General features: G+C 39.8%; 4 protein-coding genes across 4 annotated transcripts in view; 3 read left to right on the forward strand and 1 right to left on the reverse strand.

The window, feature by feature from the left end:
* Positions 1 to 1113: 1113 nt before the first annotated feature.
* dxo (decapping exoribonuclease) lies at positions 1114 to 5509 on the forward strand. The gene is made up of 6 exons (XM_060893006.1): positions 1114 to 1947; positions 3033 to 3259; positions 3638 to 3857; positions 4048 to 4183; positions 4283 to 4377; positions 4615 to 5509. The coding sequence occupies exons 1-6, from the start codon at positions 1553 to 1555 to the stop codon at positions 4757 to 4759; spliced, it is 1218 nt and encodes a 405-aa protein (XP_060748989.1). The 5' UTR covers positions 1114 to 1552; the 3' UTR covers positions 4760 to 5509.
* Positions 5510 to 5780: 271 nt separating this feature from the next.
* On the reverse strand, positions 5781 to 13237 carry slc25a17l (solute carrier family 25 member 17-like). The gene is made up of 9 exons (XM_060892309.1): positions 12541 to 13237; positions 11419 to 11479; positions 11199 to 11265; positions 10441 to 10595; positions 10092 to 10208; positions 9482 to 9627; positions 9285 to 9380; positions 9076 to 9158; positions 5781 to 7341 (listed from the first exon to the last, which is right to left on the reverse strand). Exons 1-9 carry the CDS (start codon positions 12766 to 12768, stop codon positions 7194 to 7196), a joined length of 1101 nt encoding a protein of 366 aa, XP_060748292.1. The 5' UTR covers positions 12769 to 13237; the 3' UTR covers positions 5781 to 7193.
* A 109-nt stretch (positions 13238 to 13346) lies between these two features.
* On the forward strand, positions 13347 to 16627 carry anks4b (ankyrin repeat and sterile alpha motif domain containing 4B). The gene is made up of 2 exons (XM_060892308.1): positions 13347 to 13637; positions 15288 to 16627. Exons 1-2 carry the CDS (start codon positions 13477 to 13479, stop codon positions 16357 to 16359), a joined length of 1233 nt encoding a protein of 410 aa, XP_060748291.1. The 5' UTR covers positions 13347 to 13476; the 3' UTR covers positions 16360 to 16627.
* A 1101-nt stretch (positions 16628 to 17728) lies between these two features.
* Positions 17729 to 24449, forward strand: part of si:ch211-256e16.3 (kelch-like protein 20) — a 7915-nt gene continuing 1194 nt past the window's right edge. Inside the window, exons 1-10 of the mRNA XM_060891982.1 lie at positions 17729 to 17886; positions 18871 to 19163; positions 19333 to 19659; positions 20666 to 20809; positions 21804 to 21990; positions 22122 to 22268; positions 23056 to 23184; positions 23280 to 23456; positions 23539 to 23685; positions 24120 to 24285. Coding sequence (XP_060747965.1) covers positions 18888 to 19163; positions 19333 to 19659; positions 20666 to 20809; positions 21804 to 21990; positions 22122 to 22268; positions 23056 to 23184; positions 23280 to 23456; positions 23539 to 23685; positions 24120 to 24285 — 1700 coding nt within the window. The 5' untranslated portion in view covers positions 17729 to 17886; positions 18871 to 18887. The remainder of the gene's footprint in view (positions 17887 to 18870; positions 19164 to 19332; positions 19660 to 20665; positions 20810 to 21803; positions 21991 to 22121; positions 22269 to 23055; positions 23185 to 23279; positions 23457 to 23538; positions 23686 to 24119; positions 24286 to 24449) is intronic.

Consider the following 24449-nt stretch of genomic DNA (forward strand, 5'->3'; position numbering starts at 1 on the left):
TGATTGATTCAAAATTTTGTCAGATGTGTTGACATCTGCTATGGTAAAGAAAAGACAAAGTAAACAATGCATTTTCATTTTCATTTTGACATACAGTATCTTGCATTTGATGAATAAAATGACAGAAGATTTTGAATTTCCTTTTTTCCTATTAGCTTTATTATGTGCTTTATAACGTGGGCACGGTGGCTTAGTGGTTAGCACGTTCACCTCACACCTCCAGGGTTGTGGGGTTCAATTCCCGCCTCCACCTTGTGTGTGTGGAGTTTGCATGTTCTCCCCGTGCCTCTGGGGTTTCCTCCGGGTACTCCGGTTTCCTCCCCCTGTCCAAAGACATGCATGGTAGGTTGATTGGCATCTCTGGAAAATTGTCCGTAGTGTGTGAGTGCGTGAGTGAATGAGAGTGTGTGTGTGCCCTGCGATGGGTTGGCACTCCATCCAGGGTGTATCCTGCCTTGATGCCCGATGACGCCTGAGATAGGCACAGGCTCCCCGTGACCCGAGGTAGTTCAGATAAGCGGTCGAAGATGAATGAATGAATATTAATTATTTAATTTTATAAGTTAATTATGAATAATTGGGTGGAAAATAAACTGGTAAATAGATAGATTTCAATATATTTTTCATTTTTATTGCATATTGCAAATGAAATGGCAAAAGGGGAATTATTTGTTTGTTTGTTTTGACTTATTTAACTTCTGTACCTCTAGTCATGTTGCTTTCAGGTTTAGAGATGGAAAATTGTATTTTTAAAATAAATTACATTTCTCGTTTTCCCAAATGCCATATTACATAGTTTACTTACTTGTGTAAGGTTAAATACTTAAGTACTTATTTAGACTTCTTTTTTTTTTTTTAATTAATGGCCATTATATTTTTTCAGGTCAGTGTGAAAATGCGACCACAGACAGAACAAATAACAGAGCTTTCTATGTTCATTTGGACAGAATGTATGTATTAAATAATGTATATAATATTAGATAAAACCTACATATTCTGACTTTGCAGTAGGGTTTGTAATGATTAGTGCAGAAATGTTAAAAAAAAAAAAACGAATAAAAAAAAATTCTACGTTTGCTACTTTTATTTTGAAATCGGACTGATGATGTCTGAATTTACAGGTCAAGACGCTCCAAAATCAAAACAGCCAGACAGATAGATATTTATTCGTTGCTCTGACCATGACTTGTTTTCCAGACAGGCTTTACATTTTAAAACATTGTAATATATTATTTTTTAATGCCCAATGAATACATGTATCCTGCTGTGGGACCTGTCGCACAGCTCTTACGTTAGCTAGCTAGCATGTTTACTAGCCTGTTATGTTTTGGTTTCGAGCTTGCTAGCTTGCTAGCTGCATTGCATTACATAGAACAGCTGGAGCATGTCTAGTTTAGTTAAAGTGGTATTATTCCTTTTAAAGAATCGGACAGGGTAGATCGTTATTATTGTCATTATTGTAAATGATTGTCATATTGTTGTCGTTTAGGTGAGTTAGAATTAATAAAACTTGATAGTAAATTTGTATCTAGCCAGCACCTATATATGAGACATGGATCGTCGCCCTGGAAGCAGCAGACAGAGAAGAGACAAAGACTGTAATGATCTGTACGCTGTAAAGCGGTTTCGAGCCGGTGATGATGCCCCAGTACCCCGTTCCCTCAGTACTCGAGCACAGCTCTATGAACGAGTCTTTCCTCAGTACAGACAGCCTGTGGAAGTCGGGGTGTTTTCTCTGGATTCAGAAAGATCCTTCTTTAATGACTCCAGACAACTGCGTTACTACGTTGAACCGAGTAAAAAACCCAACTTTAACCTGAGGGACGGTTACAGAGACCGCTTCGTTAAAAGAGATGACGGGGTAAAAGAGAGACTTGATCATATCCTGAGGTGGATTGTAACGAACCGAGCCAAACTATGCTCCACATCCACTTCTTCAAGCTCCTGGTGAGAGATAGTTTTATTTCAATCACCTAGGTTATTCCTAGTACTGTAGTCATGGGTGTGTTATATTTACATTTAGCAGACACCCTTTATACAACTTTATACAAGGGTTAAGGGCCTTGCTCAGGGGCCCAGAATGGAGATTAAACTAGGAAAAACCCAGGATCTAGATCTGGACCTAGTACTGGACCTCTCCCTTCATCTTCACTGTTTTTTGCACACCTTTTTTGCACCGACACTTTAACTCTGGACTTGCACAGCACAGTATAACTTTATACACACCATACTGCACATGGACAATTTAATAATTAAATAATTAAAAACCATTTGCATTTATGTATATGTATATATAAATGTATATGTGTATAACATATATATTATTTTTCACTTATATTTTCATATTTTATATAGTTTATACTTTTTATTTATTTATCTACCTCCTTTTGGTTATATTTTTTATCCCAAATTGCATTCCTTATGTTTGAATACCGGACAGATGCAAAAAGCATTTCACTGCATGTCGTATTATGTATGTATGTGTATGTGACAAATAAGATTTGATTTGAGAAGTGGCAGCTTGGTAGACCTGGGATTCAAACTCATGAACTTCCGATCGGTGGTCCGACACTTTAACCACTGAGCTACTACATCTGCCAAAGTCAAATCCAACACATCTGATCAAAATGCAACACGTTTCTATATCCACTAGTAAAACACAAAGAAAATGCACACAAGCACTTACCTTTCCTTCCAGAAATTCTGTTTTATCTAAATATACAAATTCATCTCACCCCCAGACACATGCCTTCCTTTGGTTAAACAGTGCTACATGGCCTGTCTTTGTGTATTGGACAAAATTAGCTGTTACGTTTTCTAACACAATAAGACAATTTTTCTTTTCTAATGAGATTTTGGCCCAGTTTGTCTAATCTTCTTATCTTTTCTGTGGGGTTCCTTTATTGAATAATAATAATTAATAGAATATTTCCTTCTGCATGTGTGCGCTTGTCATGTTGACATCAGTCAGATGTTTAGAACCTAATATTGAGCTTTGAGGTGCAGAGTGACTGAAACCTCTTCATTTCCAGTACACTAGGTGTACACTTTGTCACTTGGCGAGGCCACTTAACAAAGCTGTTGGTCACGCCGTATGAGACGCAGGAGGGATGGCTGCTGGCCGTGTCCAAGTTCAGAGGGACTCTTTACATGAGCGAAGTGGAGACCGAGGCGGCCCGAGTTAACCGAGAGAACCGTGCAGAGAAACATGAGGAGATGATGTACTGGGGTTACAAGTTTGAGCAGTACACCTGTGCAGGTATTCTATTATTTCACCTTTTAAATATGCATACTTAAGTGCTGACATGACCTATAGCATAGCTTTTGATGAAAAATAGTATAGTATGACATAGTACGGTAGTGTGCATAGTTTAGTGTGTGAATATGCAAAAGTTGTATTTGTACGTGGTTTATTAATTATGGTATAATACAGTATGGTGGAACTTATATGAACATTTAGTGTAGTTGTGTTTTTTTGAGAATAAGAACATTTGCTGCATAAGTACAGCAACAGAAATCATTTCAGCACAATATTATATATAAATATATAATAAGTATAATTATTATGACTACAAGACATGTCAGTGTTTATTTTAGTTGCTGCACTTGCTCCTAGTGTCCTGTCCTCCTTTTCTAGATGATGTGAATGGTGTCCCAGACCGAGGAGGGGTTGTCAATACAAATGAGGCTTTCTGCACAGTAGTCCAAACTCACCTAGCAGATCATAAGCTGCTCTTCTCTGGTGAGGTGGATTGCCGAGATAAAGACGCCAAAGCTCCTCCAGCTCCAGGCTGCTACGTCGAGCTAAAGACCTCAGCTGAAATCTGCACCCCAAAGCAGCGTAGTAACTTTCACAGGTGTGTTTCGAAAGTAAATGTAAACCTTTTTTTTACATTTAAACATTTTTTACTATTAAAATAAAACCCAAAAAATTTATACTTTTAATAACATTTAAGTTCCTTTGAATATTATATGCGATAAAGCTGAGATTGCTCAGTAAATTAAGGACAAACAACACTTTCAATGATATGTACTTTCCTCTCCTAGATATAAGCTGCTGAAATGGTGGGCACAGTCATTTCTTCCAGGGGTTCCACGTATAGTTGCCGGATTCCGAGACCATGATGGTATAGTGGTGTCTGTAGAGACATTTCTCGTGTCAAAAATATCCCAACTAATTAAGGTTTGTTTGCATTAGAATGATTTGAGCAGGAATACTTTTATTATATGGATACGTTACATGCAGAATGTCAAATATTTTCTTGCTCTGTTTCTCATGTAGAACGAGCACAACTGCTGGAAGCCAACAGTCTGTATGAACTTCTGTAGCGATTTCCTCTCCTTTGTGAAATCTGTGGTGAAAGAGGATAATCCGGGGTATGTAGATACTGATTAATTTTTTGGATGAGGGTAAACGCTGAGAAACGCTAGGTCTGTCCTGAATGGTCTACTACAGTATACACTATGTGCTCTACAGTTGTTGATTAATAAATTGGCAAAGACATTTGCAGCATTTTTCTTATCCAGCGCCAACGTCAGTTTGTTTTATGTATATGAACTTTCTTCCCTGGAATTTACTCAAATCTGCATTCTGCTGTACAATATTTCTCTCAGGTTGGTGTACCTGTTTGCATGGGAGCCACATAGAGACGTGACCTACACAGTTCACAGAGATTCCCAGTATACGTTCCTTCCAGATTGGTATCTCAAGGAAATGGCAAGCCATCATCACCAACATGACTCTAACCCTAAAATCTAAGACTGTATTCAATCAACCAAGATGGTCTTCTTGTCTGTATATAGATCTAAACATGCACTATATGCCAAAAGTATGTAGACATCCGACCTTCACACCCACATGTTAAATTTCCATAATCCTTAGCATAAACATGGAGATGGTTCTTCTGGGAAGACTAGATCATGGAAAATGGTTGTGGGAATTTCTGTTCATTCGGTCACAAAATCAATGGTGCGGTCAGGCATTGATGTCAAATGAGGAAATGAGTTCATCCCAAAGGCTTTCAGCTGGGTTGAGGTCAGGGCTCTGTGCAGAACACTCACAGTATCCACTCCAACCTTTGCAAACTGTCTTCACGGACCCTGCTTTGTGCACAGGCGCATTGTCATAACAAAACAGGTTTACACCCTTTGGCTCCAGTGAAGGCAAATCTTAATGCAACAACACATAAAAACATTTTAAACAAGTGCGTGCTTCTAAAATTGTGGCAACAGTTTGATGAAGAGCCACATATGAGTGTGATGGTCATATAGTGTACCTGTAACCTTCATGCTTCTATCCAATACTATACGATATAGATTCATACAGTAACAATTATATCATGCAAATTGAACTTCCGAATGATTGTCATTATTCTCCCAAACTTTAAATGGGTTTCTCGATACAAATAAGGGTCTCTCGGGCACAAGCCTATTTTGATTCCCATTTTGGGGTCTGACTCATTTGGCTTTGTGACAATAAAATGTTTGTTAATCGTGCTAAACTTTTAAATGGGTGATATTGTATTTATTGTTGTTTGTGATTTCTTATATGCTATCAAGTTACAGGCACTTGTTGAACCATCAATGAAAACAAAGCAATAAACAAACACTTGCAGTGCTTGAAAACCTTCAACAGTCAACGGTTTCAAGTTTCACTTCTAAGCATCGCTGACACTTATTTAAAATGTAAGCGATTAAATTTCTCTTAACCCAAAGTAAGTAAACATGTGAAAAGGTTTTTCCTCACATTTCTTTTTAATACCACTGACTTCTACATCCAGTTTCATCATGACCAGCTTTTTAATTAGCAAAAAAAATGCACATATAGGGAATAATTACATGACTTTTTCATTTATAGTGTAAACAAGTCCACATTGTCCCAACTCCAGCACACCATCTGGACACAGTGTTAACAAAGTGAGACTGTTATATAATAAGTATGAAGTATAAGTAATAAGTGCAACAAGTCCAAATAATTATAGTCAATTAACAGTGTGATTTCAGCTAAATTCTATACCGAATATCAGTCATCATTGCACATATATTTATAAGATTCTTTAATAATAAAATAAAATCCTTGTATAAGTAAGAGGTTTATAAATAATCAAAGCTACAGCATTAGAGGTAGTTATTATTCTGTTACACTGACCACTGGAATTCATAAAGTACACGTCCACCGATAAAGTACTAAATAACTTGAATAAAATTTACCTCAAGGATTATTTTAGGTGAAGTTTTGCATACATTTGCACAGTAATTTGAATTCTTAATAAACTCTTTACCTAATTAATGTGCTGATGGACAAAAAAAAGGCTAAATGTGTAGCTGAAAGTATTTCAGGTTTTCTTCTCTAGCCCACAAAAAAGTAAATAACACACACACACAAAAACCATCAATCAGTGCAGGTAATAACAAATGTCCACCTTACAGATGGAGATGTAACCTCTCACATTTGAGTAAGAACTGAATGATACAGACACATGAATCACTATCTGACTCATCAATGCAGTTATTTTTTTCACATACAGCTAAAAAAAAAATTAAGAATAGTTGAACTATTGCAAATACATATCTGACTGTTTAAAGAGAATAAAACACAGTAAGGTAAAGTAAAGTAAGACATTAATTGCCCAACTAGAATTTCCCAAATTTCCTGTTATTGCATATGGAGCCAGCATTACGTATCACTTTCCTAGACGATTCCAGTAAAAATTCCGAAAGACAAAGTTTTAATCCTTTTTAAAAAAAAGTATGCATGGCAATGAGAGAAAAATAATAGCATGGTTACCTATTGGGGCCCGTGTGTACGATTACTGATGAAATCTTAGGCCAAAAACTACTTGTGCAGCGAAATAACTCGGTGTCTAAGAGTCCGGAAATTTTATTGCCACTAATTATATTTCTAAAAAAATTTTAAATTCATAAATCCATACAGTCTTCACTGTACAGAATTAAGAATTACACTAAAAGGTGGTTTTTTTTTTTTTTTTTAGATAATTTCTAAAATCTGACAGTAAATGGAATGAGACAAAGGTATCCAAAATTATAGACATTTGAGATGATCTTTGATTATTGAGCCCCTGTTCTGGTGAAGGGATGACGGTTAAGATCTGGCATTACAGAGTTTAGAAAGGTAGTTTAAAGGTAGTAATGGAAGCAGGCTAACTCTAGTTAGTTGTAAGGCGTAACTGTCGTTAATGCTTCAGCTTCTTATTGAGGCCCATCAGTTTGAAGGTAACAGAAGTGATCTTCTCATAAACCATGAACATGAGAGCTGCTGTCAGCACCGTCTGAAGAAGCTTCGCCTCCAGACCTTTGTACAGGCTGAGCACTCCATTGCGCCTGTCAGAGAAACATGGAAGGAAAACAAGAGGGTTATACTTGAAGGTAAATGGCTACACTCTTATCTACATAAACGATAGATCTGTTTTTAGTTCCAGTGTTTCTGAAGCTGGCTAGAAGTGAATGTTTGTACATAGAGCAAGGCAATGCTCCTCACTTCTACGCATCTATGTACCACACATCTTAAGTTATTTCTTGCTATACAAGACCTATACTATTGAATCATTTCATCATCCCTACATGATACTCCACAGTGTCCAGTGTCCGATTAAAGTGGATGACCAGACCTGTCAAACTTCTATATAAAAAGTAATGAGTTGATTGACAAGTTTGGAATGATTTGTGTAGGTGTTTTGAACTCTCGAATATTAACTGACATCACTTGGAAGATTTTTCCACATCACACACACTACGCTGGACTTGGGGACTTTACAGTATGTCTTTTTCACAGTAAATGCAGAGTTCCTTAATGTAAAATAAAATCTATCAGTGTTCACAACATGGTCAGTTATTTATGGATATCTGACCATGGTAGCTTCATGAAGACATGATAGTCCAAGGTTGGAGAGGAACAAGTGGAGTGGCCTGCACAGAGCACCGACTTCAACCCCTATGAAAAGCTTTGGGATGAGCTGGAAAGCCAACTGCACCACAAGCACCTTCACCTGCCATCAGTACCTGACCACACTAATGCTCTTGTGGCTAAATGGCCAATTCCCCACAGCCACACCCCACAATGTAGGTTAAAGCCTTCTCAAAGGAGTGGAGGTGATTATAACTGCAAAAATCCAGGATGCAATGTCAAACAAATGCTGTAGTGTATCCTTGACTAACATAACTATTACAGTGACCTATTTAGGCAAAAAAAAAAATTGTCAAAACTGGTACTTTCAGTTTTTGGGCAAATGGTAGAGAATTTTGACCTGAAATTCGATTACATTCAAATGTAACACTATATAAATAAAGCTGAAGGTGATCATTAAAAAGTTGATTTTTTTTCCCGTTCTTTCCTATGCCAGAGCTCAGGCATGTTTAAACAGATTCAGCAGACTAACAGAAAAAATGTCAGCAACGTGGACATTAAACTCATTTGTACAAGGCTGTTAAAAGCATAACACTGTACATGTTTTCAAACACCGATTCTTAAGATAGTGTCTCAGGACTGACTCATGGACTGATGAATGCACAAACATACACAGAGGGGGATCGGTGTTAAAATCGTACACTGCGCACTCCTCTATCTATTTAAATGTGTTTTTTAGACTTTAGCTTGTTGTTTTTTTTATGTTGGGGGGAATCGTGGGCAGGTTTTCTTCTTGTATAAACAAATGAATCCTCTTTCAGTAGACTTACGTATATCTCAGTGCAGGATTGTACTACCTACGCTCAAATGACATCTGAAACACTTATAAGAAGAAATGTTTTAGGGCGACAATCTGGCGCTACAAGCAAGCAAACAGGCCACAGTCCACCGTTCACCGCTCTTAACTTTAACTCCTACATGCAGTTAGTTGGCATTTGAGAAATTCCTTTGCATCCACAAGAGAGAGTGTGACTTGAAGCGTGCTAATGGAAAACAGAGACGTGGTTAAAGGAGTAAAGCTTGCGTCTCCAAAAGACAATATGTACCACCATTACTATACACTGTGCCGTATATAAAATGCAGAAATTCATTAGGATTTCAATAACACACACACAATAAAACATTTTATTTGCATTTGAGTCTGATCTTACTTGATTCTGTCCATTAGTAATTTCACCAGATTGCGTATGCTGCCCAGTAAACCTCCTTTCTCTTGTGATTTGTGTTGGCCAAACTGACAAAGTGAAGAAAAAAAAAAGACATACAAGGATTAGAAACAATTTGTGTGAACAGAGACTAAACATTAGATTAAATATGCCCATATCTGGTGCTAGTAAAACCTGGCAGGCAGTGTGTTTACCCTAAGAATGGACTGAATAGTCTGCAGTGGATAAGTGGCCGTCGTTGCGATAGCCTTGGCGATGGCTCCGATGATGAAGATCTGAAGGGATGAAATCTGTGTGAAATAAAATTTTCAGATGAGTATTAAGAATAAACCTTAACACTAAGGAGATAGTAGCAATTGCCAGAATAAAAATAATGCTTCATGAGGCTCACCTTCTGTCCATTTTGGCCTGCCCTCCTCTTCATGGCCTCATAGAACATGAACTGCACTGCAGGGTTGAAGACCAGCAGCAGGGACGGGAGCGTGCCGTTCCACAGTGCCCCGATTCCCTCGTCAGCTATGATCTGAGAGAAAGTGTCTTAGAGAGAGAAAGAAAAAAAAGTAAAAAATACTGAGCTGTCAATCATAATAATAAACCGGATGGTGTCAGATCACAGGTCATACAATTCACAAGCCTTTGAGTCAAATTACAGGTGGATTTAATATAATATTAAGGTGATATCAGATATTAATGGCCTCTTTTTAATATCTCACCATTTCCATAATCGTTTTAAAGTGTGTATATGTGTTTATGTGAGGTTTTTACATTTAAAGAAGGAGTATCTACTGCCTGGGCTTTGTTTTGCAAAACAGGAAAGTCTTCTCTGTATATGTGGTATAAGGGGAAAAACGTGCTTAGAGACTTCTTGTTACAGGAAGAAAATCAACTGTGGAGTATAGCAGCTCTATCGTGTTTCATTTCTTTCTGTAGGAGTCTAGTGACCGGCTGTACCTCCGTAGTAGTGATTAGGGAAAGTGACATCGTGTGTTTTTTGGACTGACCAAAAATGCCCCTGTAGTGTGTCTGCTGGAGGTCTTCGTTCCGGAATTTCGCTCCCTGTAGCTTCAGCCGAGTGTTCACCACCCACATGGGTGTAGTCAGGAGCACGTTCACAGTCCCTACAGCAAACACCAGAACAATATAACACCTCATAGGCAAAAACATATTCAACTAGATGAAGAACAAGGCTCAGTTCTGATTTCATCTCGTTCATTCACAGTTCAGCGTGTTTCTGGTTACGTTTGAAACAGCAACGTGTAACAAAACACTCATTTAATAAAAGACTCAGTCTCAGTGTGAAACGGCTGAGTAGGAGAAGCAGAATAAGTTGGTTTGAATATGATTGTTTACCTGCGATGAAGCCCATGACAAGATCTCTGCCAGGCCTGGACTGCCCTTTTTCCAGGACCATCATCCGCTTCAGGGAATTGAATGTGTAGAAGTAGACAAAGTTGGAACAGCACAGACTAGAGATTACAGGAAACCAGCCACGATAGAGAGACATTCTGCATGAGCAAAGAGAAAATAAATATCACATGAAAAAGTACAAGTTAACCATTAACTTTAAATTATTAGGTGTTTCACTAGTTGGTTCCCTGTTATTCTCAGATATTCTCAGTACACATTGCTTGCGGCCTGTTCTGAAGTATTTTGAGATTTAAAAAAAGCCATGATTGGGGCAGAAGTCCCAGGATGGACAAAGTCACTGGTTGGTTAGAATCCCCAGAACTCTTTGGCTAGGCAGAAGCCCCACAGTGGGTAAAGCCCTTGGATGGACAGCAGCTCCATGGTAGTTGAAGCCACTGCACAGGAAGCAGCCCCTGGATGGGCAGAAGCCCCACAGTGGGCAGAAGCCCCTGGACAGGCAGAAGCCCCACAGTTGGTGAAGCCCCAGGGCGGGCAGAAGCCCCAAAGTGGGTGAACTCCCTGGATGGGCAAAAACTTCCTGGCTGTGCAAAAGCCCATAAATGAACAATGCTAGCTAAAGTAGCTCCTTATACTGTTGCATTAAATAACGCTATCTACCATTCTTTTTTTTCTTCACTGAAGCAGTCACTTGCTAGCTTACACTTTTACAGTTAGCCCCCACCACCGTGTGGAGCACTTACACGCCCTCCTCTTTTGCAATCTCAGCCAGAATCACAGGAGTGGAGTTTGACTTTCGGCTCTCGTCCACTGAAACACAAGCAGTATGACACACAGTGAAGCAGGCGATCAACACACACACATGTATAATATACAGTAAAATGATAACATATATCCAATACAGAAAACATGAATACACCCTCAAGAACAGAGTCAGCTGTGAAACTGTGTCCATCAACTCACCCTGCAATCGAATTCTGGCTGTGTCCAGAGGGAAGAACACGGTCATTGCTGTCACACTGCCCTGTCAACCACACACACATGCTTAAGAACTTCATTTGAGCATCTCAGTAACTTCTGTCATGATCAAGTGTATATACATATACATACAGTAATTACAAAACTACTTAAAGTAGTGAACAAACACAAAAGGGAGAGAGTGGAGAGAATTAACACTATATTATATAATAGGAATACAAATGATGCTCAACAATATCACTAGCTGTGATATTTAGCAGCATTCTGAATCATGTTACCAGCCATATCGTTGCTAGTTTTGATTAAGTTTACTACCAAATGTTTAACCAAATCAACTGCTGCTTACATTAGATGCGAGATCAGGTCTAGTCGACTCATCTCTAGCCGGTATAAAGATCGGCTTTATCTTCCCAGCAATCAATCACAGATGAGTGTTTGTCCATACACACCTTTCTTTGTTCTAAACTCTTTTCTTATCTGTGTGAATCGAGTAATTTATTCCACCTGTAAACTTCATGGATATTTCTATTTTCAATTTCTGAAAACTGTTTTTGTTTATTCATGTAAAGTGCTTTGATATGCAAATGATCAAGGGATGAATATGCAAATTAGTAAGTGACAAGAGGCTGCAGGTAGTGTTTCCACCTCACAGCTCCAGATTCAATCCTCGGCTCGGGTTCATGTTGTCCTTGTGTCCATGTAGGTTTTCTCCCATCACTGACCACAATCATGTCAAAATTAGCTCATATTTCTTCATTCTTGTCCAAACCCAACTCAGAATGTGTCATTTTCACTTTTTAAAAGTGTGAAGTCTTGTGACAGACTTCAGTGTGGCAGGAACCCTGCTACAGACAGCAGCCCGTGTGTGTCAGTGTGAACGTGTGTCCGTGTGTGTGTGTACATGAGTGTGTGTCCGTGTGTGTGTGTGTACATGTGTGTGTGTACATGTGTGTGTGTACATGTGTGTGTGTCCGTGTGTGTGTCCGTGTGTGTGTCTGTACATGAGTGTGTGTCCGTGTGTGTCCGTGTGTACATGAGTGTGTGTCCGTGTGTGTGTGTGTGTGTGTGTACATGTGTGCATGTATTACAGGTGTTTAGTTCACTTACCATCGCGCCGGCTACAGCGTGCACAAGTGTTTCATAAGACAGAAGACCGTCCACAGAGCCTCCATTAGAAGTCATGTCTGCTTCACTATGGTCAAAATACACGAACTTCCGCGTTGTTGTTCGTGGGAGAGACCCCTCAGTGCCGCTGCTCTTCTCTGCCCTGTAGAGGTTGGAGGGCGAACAGCAACGCCTTCGGGAATACAAACGATAGGAGACTATTGAAGACATTCCAGTGTTGCCAGGTCCGTCTGATTTGTTTGTTTGTTTGTTTGTTTGTTTGTTTCTTTCTTTCTTTCTTTCTTTCTTTCGTTAGTTAGTTAGTTAGTTAGTTAGTTGTTATTTTGAATAATATGATTCAATGTATTGGTTAGATTTTTGGTATTCATTAGATCAATTATATTAATCATTATGTTAAAAAAGAATAATAATAAAAAAATAATTAAGTTGTGACTGTTGAAACAAGGTAGGTTGTTTGGCAGGTTCATGATGTTGGCATCAAATTCTGACCCTTCCATATTTGGTCTTTGAGCTGAAGACTTGGCAACCCTGTGCAAACAGGAAAGATACAGGTTTCTTGCTTATAAACAATTATAAACCTGTTGCCTCGACTGTTTTCCACCAGCTGTTCTTGATGTTGTGATTTTTAAAAGTCTAATCATTCAGTAAAGTATAACAAATCATTATTGCTTCAGATGCCAGCTATTTATACTATCAGCAAACCAGCATCATGAACTCACACAGCAAACACAATGGACTTTGGTTTATTGCCCCACTGAGTGATAATGACACACCATATGGTCTTTTCATCCATACTCACTTCTCCTTTCTGCCTAACAAAGAAGAAGAGACTAGCAAAGGGCTTAAAATGCTCTTCTGGAGCTGCTAAATCTTGTTTATAACTATATACTGTATAGGGCTAATATATTTTACAAAGCCATGTCTAGATATCATAAGGCAGCCATTGATGGTAATTTGGATCTGTTGAAGGAGGCCACTAGGAAAGACCTGAACACTCCGGATGATGATGGGATGACCCCGACTCTCTGGGCCGCTTATCACGGCAGACTAGAGGCTCTGCAACTCATCTGCAGCAGAGGGTGAGGTTTTATTTCCTGCTGTTCCTTCTGGGGACATTTCTGGAGCTGGATTCTTTGACTCATCAAAACAAGATTTCTATTAAATGGATAATCTAAAAAAGATTTTATACTCCTGAAAGAAAGAAAGAAAGAAAGAAAGAAAGAAAGAGAGAAAGACTTTAAGGCTAATGATATTATATTGAATTGAATGTTTAATTAAATCGAATCCACTGACTATAAATTATATTTATTTCTATCTATCGAATAAAGAGACAAGTCTTTGACCTTCACATCTTTAGCTTACAGCATCTATAAACTGTATATACCTATTTACATTGTGAAATAAATTGACGTATTGTGTTGCTGTTCTTGTTTTGCATTCTACATACCCGATTACTTTAGAGCAAAGGTCCTTCATCCTTCTTCATCTAAAATCCAGGCTGTAAACTACAACCAAACCCGGTTACAACCTGAACAAAACCGTCTAATCCAAATGATTCTTTTCATTTGACATTTTCTTTTCACAAAAGAATCATTTTTACAAGCGATATGGCAAATGATTTCTGTGGAGCCTCATCTTCTGTCGCTTGTACTTTATGAAGGTTTCCATAAAACAAGCCAGATGGGATTTTGTCTTTGTTTTACAGCTCTATTATCATGTAGTTCTCATCACTTTAAAATAAATATTTAAAAAATATGAGAAAATATTTTTAGTTTTATGAGCCTCTCAGCCATTAGCAAACTGTGCTGTGGAAGGATGTTACACACCCAGACAAACTGCTATAGATTATAATCTGAGTTATTATGTGCAAAGTTGGAACATAAGTGTGGACTTTTACTGGTAATGGATTAAAGAGTAACTAATTATATTGCATCTTAGTCACACTATATATAGTCAGACTATAATAAAATAGATATAGCTACAGCTCTTCCTGGAATGTTAGGATGTGTATAGCTGTTAGTTATATATTAAAACTGGTAAGGCAAAGACTGCAAAGACTATATTATTGACCCCCTCATGGCCAAATAACAAGGTGTGTTTTTTGGGGGGGCATTATGTAAATTGACCACATGTAAAACAGTGTAGAGGAAACTCCTCAGTAGGACTGGGGCAAAGCCAAAGCCTATATATTTTTTTAGGTAATTTTTTAGGTGGTTAGCACGTTCGCCTCACACCTCCAGGATCGGGGTTCGATTCCCGCCTCCACCTTGTGTGTGTGGAGTTTGCATGTTCTCCCCGTGCCTCTGGGGTTTCCTCCGGGTACATTGGCATCTCTGGAAAAATTGTCCCTAGTGAGTGATTGCGTGAGTGATTGCGTGAGTGAATGAGTGTGTGTGCCCTGCAATGGGTTGGCACTCCGTCCAGGGTGTATCCTGCCTTGATGCCTGATGACGCCTGAGATAGGCACAGGCTCCACGTGACCCGAGGTAGTTCGGATAAGCGGTAGAAGATGAATGAATGAATAATTCCTTACATGTATAAATACACATTGGTTGTCTAAGAAGTCTGATTTATCTGTGTGACATTGGTGTAATGTTGAGGCTCTGCTAGCTCTGAATGTTAGGTGTTTTATATAACCAACTGCAGCAAGTAAGACTTCATAGGCATACATGTATATCTTTCAATAGTATGCTGAATAAACTGCTGATTCTGATTTGATTTTGTTACAGTGGAGATCCCAACAAGAGCGACATTTGGGGAAACACACCCTTACACCATGCAGCCTCTAACGGTTATAGACACATACTGAACTTCCTGGTGAACTTTGGTGCCAATCTCTTTGCGCTGGATAATGATTTCCACACACCAATGGACGTTGCGGCATCTCGAGATCATATGAACTGCGTCCACTTCCTAGACAATGCTGCTTCCCAGCAGATGATGAAGAACCCCAAACATGTGGAAAACTTGAAGAAACAAGCAGCCAAAGATGCAAAACACAAGGTGAAGGAGTGTGAAAAGGTCAAGCAGAGGCACCAGAATAAGATGGACAGGATGTACCGTGCCAGTGTAGGCTCTGCCTCTGAAGCCAAGCCAAATTTTTCATCTAGCACCGGAACCACAAACAGCTTAAATCAGCTTGTTGCTTCCAACAAATTTGGGTCCATTAAAGGAACTCTTCAGCGCAAGTTTGGAAAGAAGGGCACCATGTCGAAAAAAGCAGAGAATGAAACAGCCCAAATGGCAGAATTAGAAGATGTCTTCAATGAGCAGGATGAAAATGAAGAGGATGAAGCTGGAACTGGTGAATTTGATGATGAAGAAGACAATGATGCAGATCAGGCAGAAGAATCCCTGTTTAAGAGACCAGGCCTTGGAAAGATGGTCTTCCGAAAGAACTTCTCCATGGAAATGGGAGTCGAACCAGATGAATTTCCTATTGGTGACACAGAGGACCTGGGATTCCTGGTCCGTAAGGAGGTGTTTGAAGCAGAGGACGCAGGACTGGATGACCAATCCGAAGAGGATTCACAATTGCCTTGGAACCAGGAGGAGATTGGATTGGAAGAAGACGAGGAAACTTCACCCCTGCAATCCTTCCTGTCCTCTGTAAACCTACTAGACTTTGCTCCTGTGTTTATCCGTGAGAAGTTAGACCTGGAGGCCCTCATGCTCTGCTCAGACGATGATCTAAAAGGCATCCGAATCCAGCTTGGGCCTCGCAAGAAGATTCTGGAAGCAGCAGCTAGAAGAAAGGCTGCTTTGGAGAAACCTGGTGTAATGAAGGACACCTTTCTGTGACATCAAATATTCAAACTCATGCTGTATATTTCCACAGATGCTCAGCTGTACGATATTGTAAAGTGAAATGTGAAGAAACTGTATTCTTTCCAAGCATTGCCTGCCACTTCAGTAACTTTAGAACCTAAAAATAGAAATTCTGAAATGAATGTCTATAATGCATGCCAAAAATTCCTGTCATCTACTCAGTGACTTTAACAGATACAATCATGTGAATAAGGTTTTCCATTATAAATTGCTTACAAATAAAGTCACATTTTATAACATATTTTAAGCCATGACTGTTGTTGATGTCTGTAATAAAATCCATATATTATTAGTTATATCAAGTTATTCATATGAAAAAAAAAGACAAAATTAAAATTAAATGGCTATTCAGCAAAGAACCCTCTGTCTTTTCAAATGAAAAAAAAAAAACCCTGTATACCAACATAAAATCAAAACTATAAAACATGATCAGGAGTCCAAGACCTTAACCTCTGGCTCACTACTTCTGTCTATGCAGTAGGTGATAAAATGGCCAATGACTGTAGGTAGCAGCTAGTCAATTATCGCATAGTCAGGGGTGGAAATGTTCTTTTAAACTGTATCTAAGTAAATGCATTATTAGTAGTAATATTATTAGCATTATTAGCAGTTAGCTGTTGAATTAATAAGGAAAATATCATAGGGAAATTCTTATCATTAAGTATAATGTGATTTGCCTGGACAGTTATGTTACTATCTGGGATCTATGTTTGTCTAAATTGCAGTTATCCAAAAAAGAGGCTAACTTAGTTAAATATAGGCAGTTCATATTAGCAAATTAGATTCAGGTCATGCCTTCTTGGGAGGCAAGGACCATTTTTATCTAAATCTTTACTACTTTACTAGAGCAAATTGAAACTTTTGGCTAAAGTCAACCAGTGGTGCAGTTCAACACTGCAGATACACACTCGTTGGTAACAACGGCATTAACTACATTGGGTAGCATGAGAAGGTCAATGCAGATAAATTTGTGCAATTCTTGATAGTTTTTTCTATATGAATTAACTTCAATGTTAAATAATTGGATGCTAATCTGAGCCCATTTGATTGATATAAAGAAATTGGCTGGATAAGAGAAAATACCTTTATATATTTATAACAAATACACTGACTGTCTAAATAAAAACCTCCCACCCAGATGGACAAAGGTAACTAACCCTGGTACCCCTTGTGCTGCACATTTTAGTCTTTTCTTTATTCCCAACACACATGTTATCAATTAATTAAGATCTCTTCCTGAGTAGGGAGCAGGAAAAGCATTAAAATGTGTAGGAAGTAACATAGAAAACTCCAGGACAAGATTTGAGGACTATATTTTTTGGATTAGCATTTTAAACACGAGTCTCCGTATCCAGTAGGGGCGCTGTGGAGTCACGTGTGTTTACACTGATCCTCTATCTGCTGTCGGCAAAGAAGACATGGCGTCACGACTCCCGAATAGTACGAAGTCGACAAAATAAACAACTTATTCTGTCTTGCTGATTAAACGAAGCATTTCAGGTAAGAAATTGGGTCGTTATGTATATTAATAAGGTGTCTATTTGTGTATTATCTTTAAAGACGAATGTTTTATGCCCGAATCTAACAGGAGATGTTAACGTTTAATTCCCACTGATTTAGACGAGGAGGTAAACAAACTGCACTGTTGTACACAAACACGACCATTGTGGATTATCTGTATACGTCACATGGGGCTGTTTGAGGTTAATCACCGCAATTGGATATATATTATATGTTAAAAGCAAACAATTTGACCGTAGGGGCATTTATTTACAGGTCCGCACATGTTTCTCTATGTAAATAACGCATATTGCAGCACTAATGTAACTTTGGAGCTCAGTGGTTAAGGTGTTGGACTACTGACCAGAAGGTCTTGGGTTCGAATCCCAGGTCCACCAAGTAGTCACTTCTGGGCCCCTGAGCAAGGCCCTTAACCCTCAATTGCTCTGGTGTATAAACTTGAAATAATAAAAATGTAAGTCACTCTGGATAAGAGTCTGCTAAATGCTGTAAATGTAAATTGGACTACTGACCAGAAGGTCATGGGTTCGAATCCCAGGTCCACCAAGTAGTCACTTCTGGGCCCCTGAGCAAGGCCCTTAACCCTCAATTGCTCTGATGTATAAACTTGAAATAATAAAAATGTAAGTCACTCTGGATAAGAGTCTGCTAAATGCTGTAAATGTAAAGAGACTTACACAGAATATATACTAACAGTGTGGCTTGTACTATTATACATGCAAGATTGTTGCAATGAGCATCACGGGCCTGTTTTTATTTTTAACCTTTTATATGTTACAACATTTCATTTACATTGATTTTTATAATTTTTTTTATAGATTTAAAAAGGCAACAGTAAAATATCCATGCTTATTATTTAGACTTGATTACTAATTAATGCCTAAAGATATATTTATAATTAATATTAATAATACACTACACATTTTCTACACGTTGTCATGGGTTTATGTTTTGTTGTTGCAGACTGAAATAGTGACAGTATGGAAATCATGGCTGCAAATATGCTAACTAGTGCCCCTACCCCTGCGCCATCCACACTGCCCCCATCGCCATGTTTGGAAGACCTCGGTCCCCCGCTCGGGACGTTGGACAGCGAAGATTATGTGTTTGTTGAGCCTCGACATCCCAACAAGGTGCTGGAAGGCTTGAACAGCCTGAGGCTTAACAATGCCTTCTGCGATGTCACGCTTTGCTGTGGGGGGCAGGAGTTTCCCTGTCATCGTATCGTTCTTGCCTCTTTCAGCTCCTACTTCCAGGTGAAGATTTGTTTATGAAAATGTATAGCAAAGATGTTTAGCAAAGTGTGTCTGTTTTACAGCACACTTGAGAGTAAACCGTGTTTGGTTTATTGCTCTCCTAATTGGATCTGCTTTGTGGATTTTTTATATGCATATTGACAGGAATATTTTTCCCCCAATATCACAGGCTATGTTCTCCACTGACCTGATGGAGTCACGTCAGGAACGAGTGGCCATCAATGGTGTGGAGCCACAAATGATTGGCATGCTCGTCACCTACGCCTATACTGCCGAGGTGGTGATCTCCAAGGCCAGCGTTCAGGCCCTTCTGGCTGCAGCCAACCTGCTGGATGTCATGGCAGTGCGTGAGGCCTGTTGCAGGTTCATGGAGCGTCAGATGGACGAAATCAACTGTGTAGGCATCCACTGCTTTGCTGAGGCACACTCATGTAAAGAGCTGGAGCGTCACAGCATGGAGTACATCCAGCAGCACTTTAGCACTGTGTGCAAACAAGTGAGGCCAGTTTTTTTTCCCATTCACATTTTCCTGCCTGTAAAATGAGTTCTTCAACCAAAATAAATATGCAAGTCTTTGAATGTCAAGTCACAATGTACATGATGTTTTAACATGCCTCATTTACTCATTGTTTAAACTGAAATTGCAGTTAATTCCGCAAGTTTCAGAGGGCTGTAAAAATGACAAAACTGCTTCTTTAACATGTAAATAGCAAAAAGCTTATTGTCATCAGGCATAATCGATTCAGTCCTGATTTCCAACAAGAGGAAGTATGGAGCTGGGTAGGGGGGTTGTGATCTTGTTCCCATGGCAACGTTTAGAGCAAATAAAGCTTTTTTTTTCCTGTGGCAGAAAAGACATTTAAATATAATCTGTAATAAATTAACAAATGTTTCTGAAGAGCCAGACCCATGGCATATTTTGCCTGTTTTTTAATCAACTATAGATCCTGATTTATTTTGTGGATCACATGGCACAGGTTTTATGCCGGATGCCCTTCCTGACACAACCCTGTCATTTTATCCGGGCTTGGGAACAGCACTGAGAGTCAACACTTCAGTGGCTATGTTAGCTCCCTGCCCAGGAATTAAACCCAGGCCATGGCGATGAGAGCGCAGGATAATGCTGCTGGACCACTAGGAGGCCTATAGAGCAAATAAACACCATAACTTCAAACACTATTAACACCATAGAAATAGACATCAGTAGTACAAAGGATTTGAAAATTACTGCTGGGGAAGAAACTGCATAATTAATGTCTGGGTCTGTGTTTGTTGTGGGTATCTTTGGCAGCTGAAGGATTTTTGACCTTGGATGATTAAATATGTTCCCATATTTTAGACCAAATTGAAACTTGTTAAATCCTTAATGGTGTTGTGTTTGTACTACTTATTGTGTGGTACTGTGTGAAAAGAACCAGTGTACGTCACTGGCTACTTGCCATTGTTTCAGCTTGAAGATTAATCTGGAATCATTCATTGGAGATTTGCTGTTATTCACGCAGGAGGAGTTCCTCTCACTGTGTGCTGATAAACTGACTGAGATTATCTCCAGTGATCACCTGAACGTGCCACAGGAGGAGACGGTGTTTGAGGCAGCCATGCTCTGGTTGAACAAGTGCGATTCCCGCAGGCAGAGCTTTGAAAAGGTAAGCTAAAATTCAGGCATAGTGAAGTCACTCTTGGTTTGTTGGGAACAGTGTAGTGTCTCACCGTTCTGTCGGCATATCTGGAATTTATTCTGTCGAGTCTGTACAGCTCAGTTTCATCAGACAGATCAGGGAGAACATGTGAAGGATTAACCAAGCATAGTTTAGTGCGATCTAATTCAGTGCGAGGTCAAACACACCAAGCTGGCTATAAGCTTGCTCTACAAATACAGTCATAAGGGGAAAACTCCCCCTCATTGACTTCTATGTTTTTAGTCATACCGGCCTGAACAACAATCGCGTGATCCTCATTCGCTCCTGCAAACATAGAAAATAAACTCGGATGCACAAAAAGACAGTCATACACACCACCATACACAAGATTTTTATGGAGGCTTTTTAGATTTCAGTATGTTCAGTGTGTTGAACCAATACCCTAAAAAAAAAAGAGTAAAAGTTTGTTTTTTTTTTGTTTTTTTTTGGGGAAGGAGTCATTGGTGTCAGGGCTTTGCAACTTTCATTTCTTCATGGTGGTCAAGGACTTGCACTTTCTGGCCTGGGTCGAGAACTTTGTGGTTTCTGGTGTGTCTGACATGAAAAGCTGCATTTTCTTGTGTTATTATCTTCATGAGAGAGCGTGGTGAGAGAGCGACTGATTATTAGCCCATATAATGAAAACGATAGCAGGAACTAACATGTTCCACTGGATGTGTGCACTATAAACAGATTAAATGTACAAGATGTTGTACCTTAATCAAAGAAAAAAATGTATTTATAAAATCAACATGTATTTGTCCCTTTAACAGACCTGTGCTGCTTGTGATTTCTTTTTTTTTTTTGCCAAGGATTTTGATTGTCGCCATTTTTGATTTAACGCTTCATGCTTTTTATATTTAAAACTCTAAATCTAATTTTGATATCTGCTGCACGATCTGGAATGGGAATTGCATCAGAAGTGAGTTTCATGTAAAATTAGTGTACCTGTGTTTAAAAGGTTCTCGAACACATCCGACTGCCTCTGATCAGCCCCTATTACATCCACGATGTGATCGAGTCTATGGATGTAGTGAAAGAGTCTCGAAAGTGCCAGGAACTGATCTCCGAAGCCAAAGACTACCTTCTGCTTCAGGACCGTAGAGGAGAACTCTACAGCCCCCGTGCTCGACCTCGAAGGGCCATGGGTATAACACACACACACACACACACACCCCTTCACACAAGGACTCTCACTGAATACTTACCTTATCCGTAGAGATGCAGCAGCAGTATTTCTTCCCCTCAGACTGATTTGACACCGTAATCTCTGTGGCAGGCACAGCTGAGGTAATAGTGACGGTGGGAGGGGAAGATGATAAGGTCGTGCTCAGGAGTGTGGAGAGCTTTGACCCCATGACCAGCCAGTGGAAAAGCCTGGCTTGCCTTCCCTTTGCTGTGAGCAAACACGGATTGGTGGTGTCAGGTGAGAACGAGTAGTTCTGTGCTTCTTAGACCTTTTTTATCCTGAATTCTAGTCACTATGAATCTCTTCTGATCTCTTATGAGATGAGACCGTTATTAATCCCTCATAAGGGAAATTCAGGATGGCTGATAGCAGTGCAGACTGGAGGAGGAACATCAAAAATAGCGTACAATAAAAATAATGGAAACAATAAAATAAATCTGTGTGAGTGTGTGCGCGTGTGAGTGTGTGCGCGTGTGAGTGTGTGCGCGTGTGAGTGTGTGCGCGTGTGAGTGTGTGCGCGTGTGAGTGTGTGCGCGTGTGAGTGTGTGCGCGTGTGCGCGCGTGCGAGTGTGCGCGCGTGCGAGTGTGCGCGCGTGCGAGTGTGTGCGCGTGCGAGTGTGTGCGCGTGCGAGTGCGTGCGAGCGTGTGCGTGCGCGTGCGTGCGTGCGAGTGCGTGTGCGTGCGAGTGCTTGTGTGTGAGATGGCTTGTGTTATTAGATGGCTTGTGTGTGAGATCGCGCGCATGTGAGACCTTTACCAGCATGATATTATGCATTGTGCTGTTGAAACCTGCTTGGTTAACTGACCAGCTGCATGAATTAAAGCGGCTGGTAAGTGTTCATTGTCAAATAAATCAGATTTTAAAAATGTTCTATGCAACAAATGTGATTTATGTCACTTGCTTGTTACTTGACTTGTGTATTCTCAATGTTTGATTCATGATAATCTATGATTATATCTCACTGATCTGTTTTTCACTTTGATTTAAATACTGTGCATTGTCCTGACACTGTGTGTGGAGCAGGTTCCATGCTTTATCTGGCTGGCGGTGAATTCCCAGATGGCTCGGCGAGCAGAGAGATGTGGCGCTACGACCCCTGCTTTGACTCGTGGTTAGAGATGGCTCCCATGAATGTAGCTAGATCAGAACTAGGTGAGTTTGGCTTGCAACAACAGTCATATTATTTGTCACGCACCAGTCAATTCATTCGCTTATGTCACTGCGCTCCACATTTCTGCGGTTTGCAGGTCTGGTGATGCTAGACGGATACGTGTTTGCAGTGGGAGGCTGGGAGGGCCGCTCTCGCCTCGACTCCGTCGAGTGCTACAATCCGCACGCTAACACATGGCAGTTCATGGAGTCGGTTAAAATGGCTGTCACCAGTCCTGCTGTGGTCGCACTGGATGGACTGCTTTACGTCACAGGTAGCATTCACCTGATTGCAGATTGGTCATTGGGATTAAAAGATGTTTAGTCTATAATACATAGCTCTGATCCTACCCTTAGGTGGTGCAGTTCTTGAAGACGGAGATGGAACCGACCTCGCTCAGGTATACAACCCTAAAACACACGTGTGGACAGAAGTGGCTCCAATGCAGATCGCCCGCTCAGGGTCTGCAGCCTGCACGCTGAAGGGCAAAATTTATGTTATAGGTAAAATGGACATTTTATTTAAATGCTTTTTGTTTAAATTATATGACCAAAAAGTGTATGGACACCTGACCATTACAGTCAGCGCTTTTTAAAGATTCCATATTTGCTGTTCTAATAACCTCCACTCTTCTGGCTAGATTTAGAAACGTGGCTGTGGGAATTTACTCATTCAGCAGCAAATGCATAAATGACCATGTCTTCACTTTGTGTCATGTTTGGACATGTTTGGACATGCACTCTTAGTGTCAGGGAACGGGAATCTTATGGCTTTTTTTGTGGTTTTGTGGTAGCAGCTTGGTGTGATGGTGTGAAGGTGTCCATAAACCTTTGGCCATCAAGCGTACCATAAGATTGACATAGATTTTATGTAACGTTACTCACTGCCTGGTACTGTCTTGTTTTTTCCCCCTTTTATTTTTTTTGCTGTTGCTAAGGTGGATGGCACGCCTCCACAGAAAACACAGATAAAGTAGAATGCTATGACCCAAAAAGCAACAAGTGGACTATGTGCGCACCAATGAAGGAGCGGCGCTATCGGCCTGGAGTGGCAGTCGTGGACGGGAAGATCTATGTGTTAGGAGGAGAGGAGGGCTGGGACAGGTCAGACATGATACCTGATAGCATAAACTAATTGTCCAGTAATATATACACACACACATACATACTGTATAGAATATATAAATAAAAAAAAGTGTTAGCATGCAAAAACCTGACAGATGTCACTGTGGGTGAACTTTATTCTTCTGGTAATATACTTTGAACTC

This window comes from Tachysurus vachellii, chromosome 18, assembly GCF_030014155.1.
Source record: "Tachysurus vachellii isolate PV-2020 chromosome 18, HZAU_Pvac_v1, whole genome shotgun sequence".
NCBI classification, from domain to species: Eukaryota; Metazoa; Chordata; class Actinopteri; order Siluriformes; family Bagridae; genus Tachysurus; species Tachysurus vachellii.

Excerpts from the sequence above, each read along its gene's own strand:
- dxo (XM_060893006.1), top strand. The coding sequence starts at position 1,553 with ATGGATCGTCGCCCTGGAAGCAGCAGACAGAGAAGAGACAAAGACTGT. Across the intron at positions 3,858-4,047 it reads CAGCGTAGTAACTTTCACAG|ATATAAGCTGCTGAAATGGT; the intron begins GTGTGTTTCGAA and ends TTCCTCTCCTAG. Across the intron at positions 4,378-4,614 it reads GTGAAAGAGGATAATCCGGG|GTTGGTGTACCTGTTTGCAT; the intron begins GTATGTAGATAC and ends TATTTCTCTCAG.
- slc25a17l (XM_060892309.1), bottom strand. The coding sequence starts at position 12,768 with ATGTCTTCAATAGTCTCCTATCGTTTGTATTCCCGAAGGCGTTGCTGT. Across the intron at positions 9,628-10,091 it reads ACACTACAGGGGCATTTTTG|ACACTTTCTCTCAGATCATA; the intron begins GTCAGTCCAAAA and ends TCTCTCTCTAAG. Across the intron at positions 9,381-9,481 it reads CAGGCCAAAATGGACAGAAG|ATTTCATCCCTTCAGATCTT; the intron begins GTGAGCCTCATG and ends TATTTCACACAG.
- anks4b (XM_060892308.1), top strand. The coding sequence starts at position 13,477 with ATGTCTAGATATCATAAGGCAGCCATTGATGGTAATTTGGATCTGTTG. Across the intron at positions 13,638-15,287 it reads CAACTCATCTGCAGCAGAGG|TGGAGATCCCAACAAGAGCG; the intron begins GTGAGGTTTTAT and ends ATTTTGTTACAG.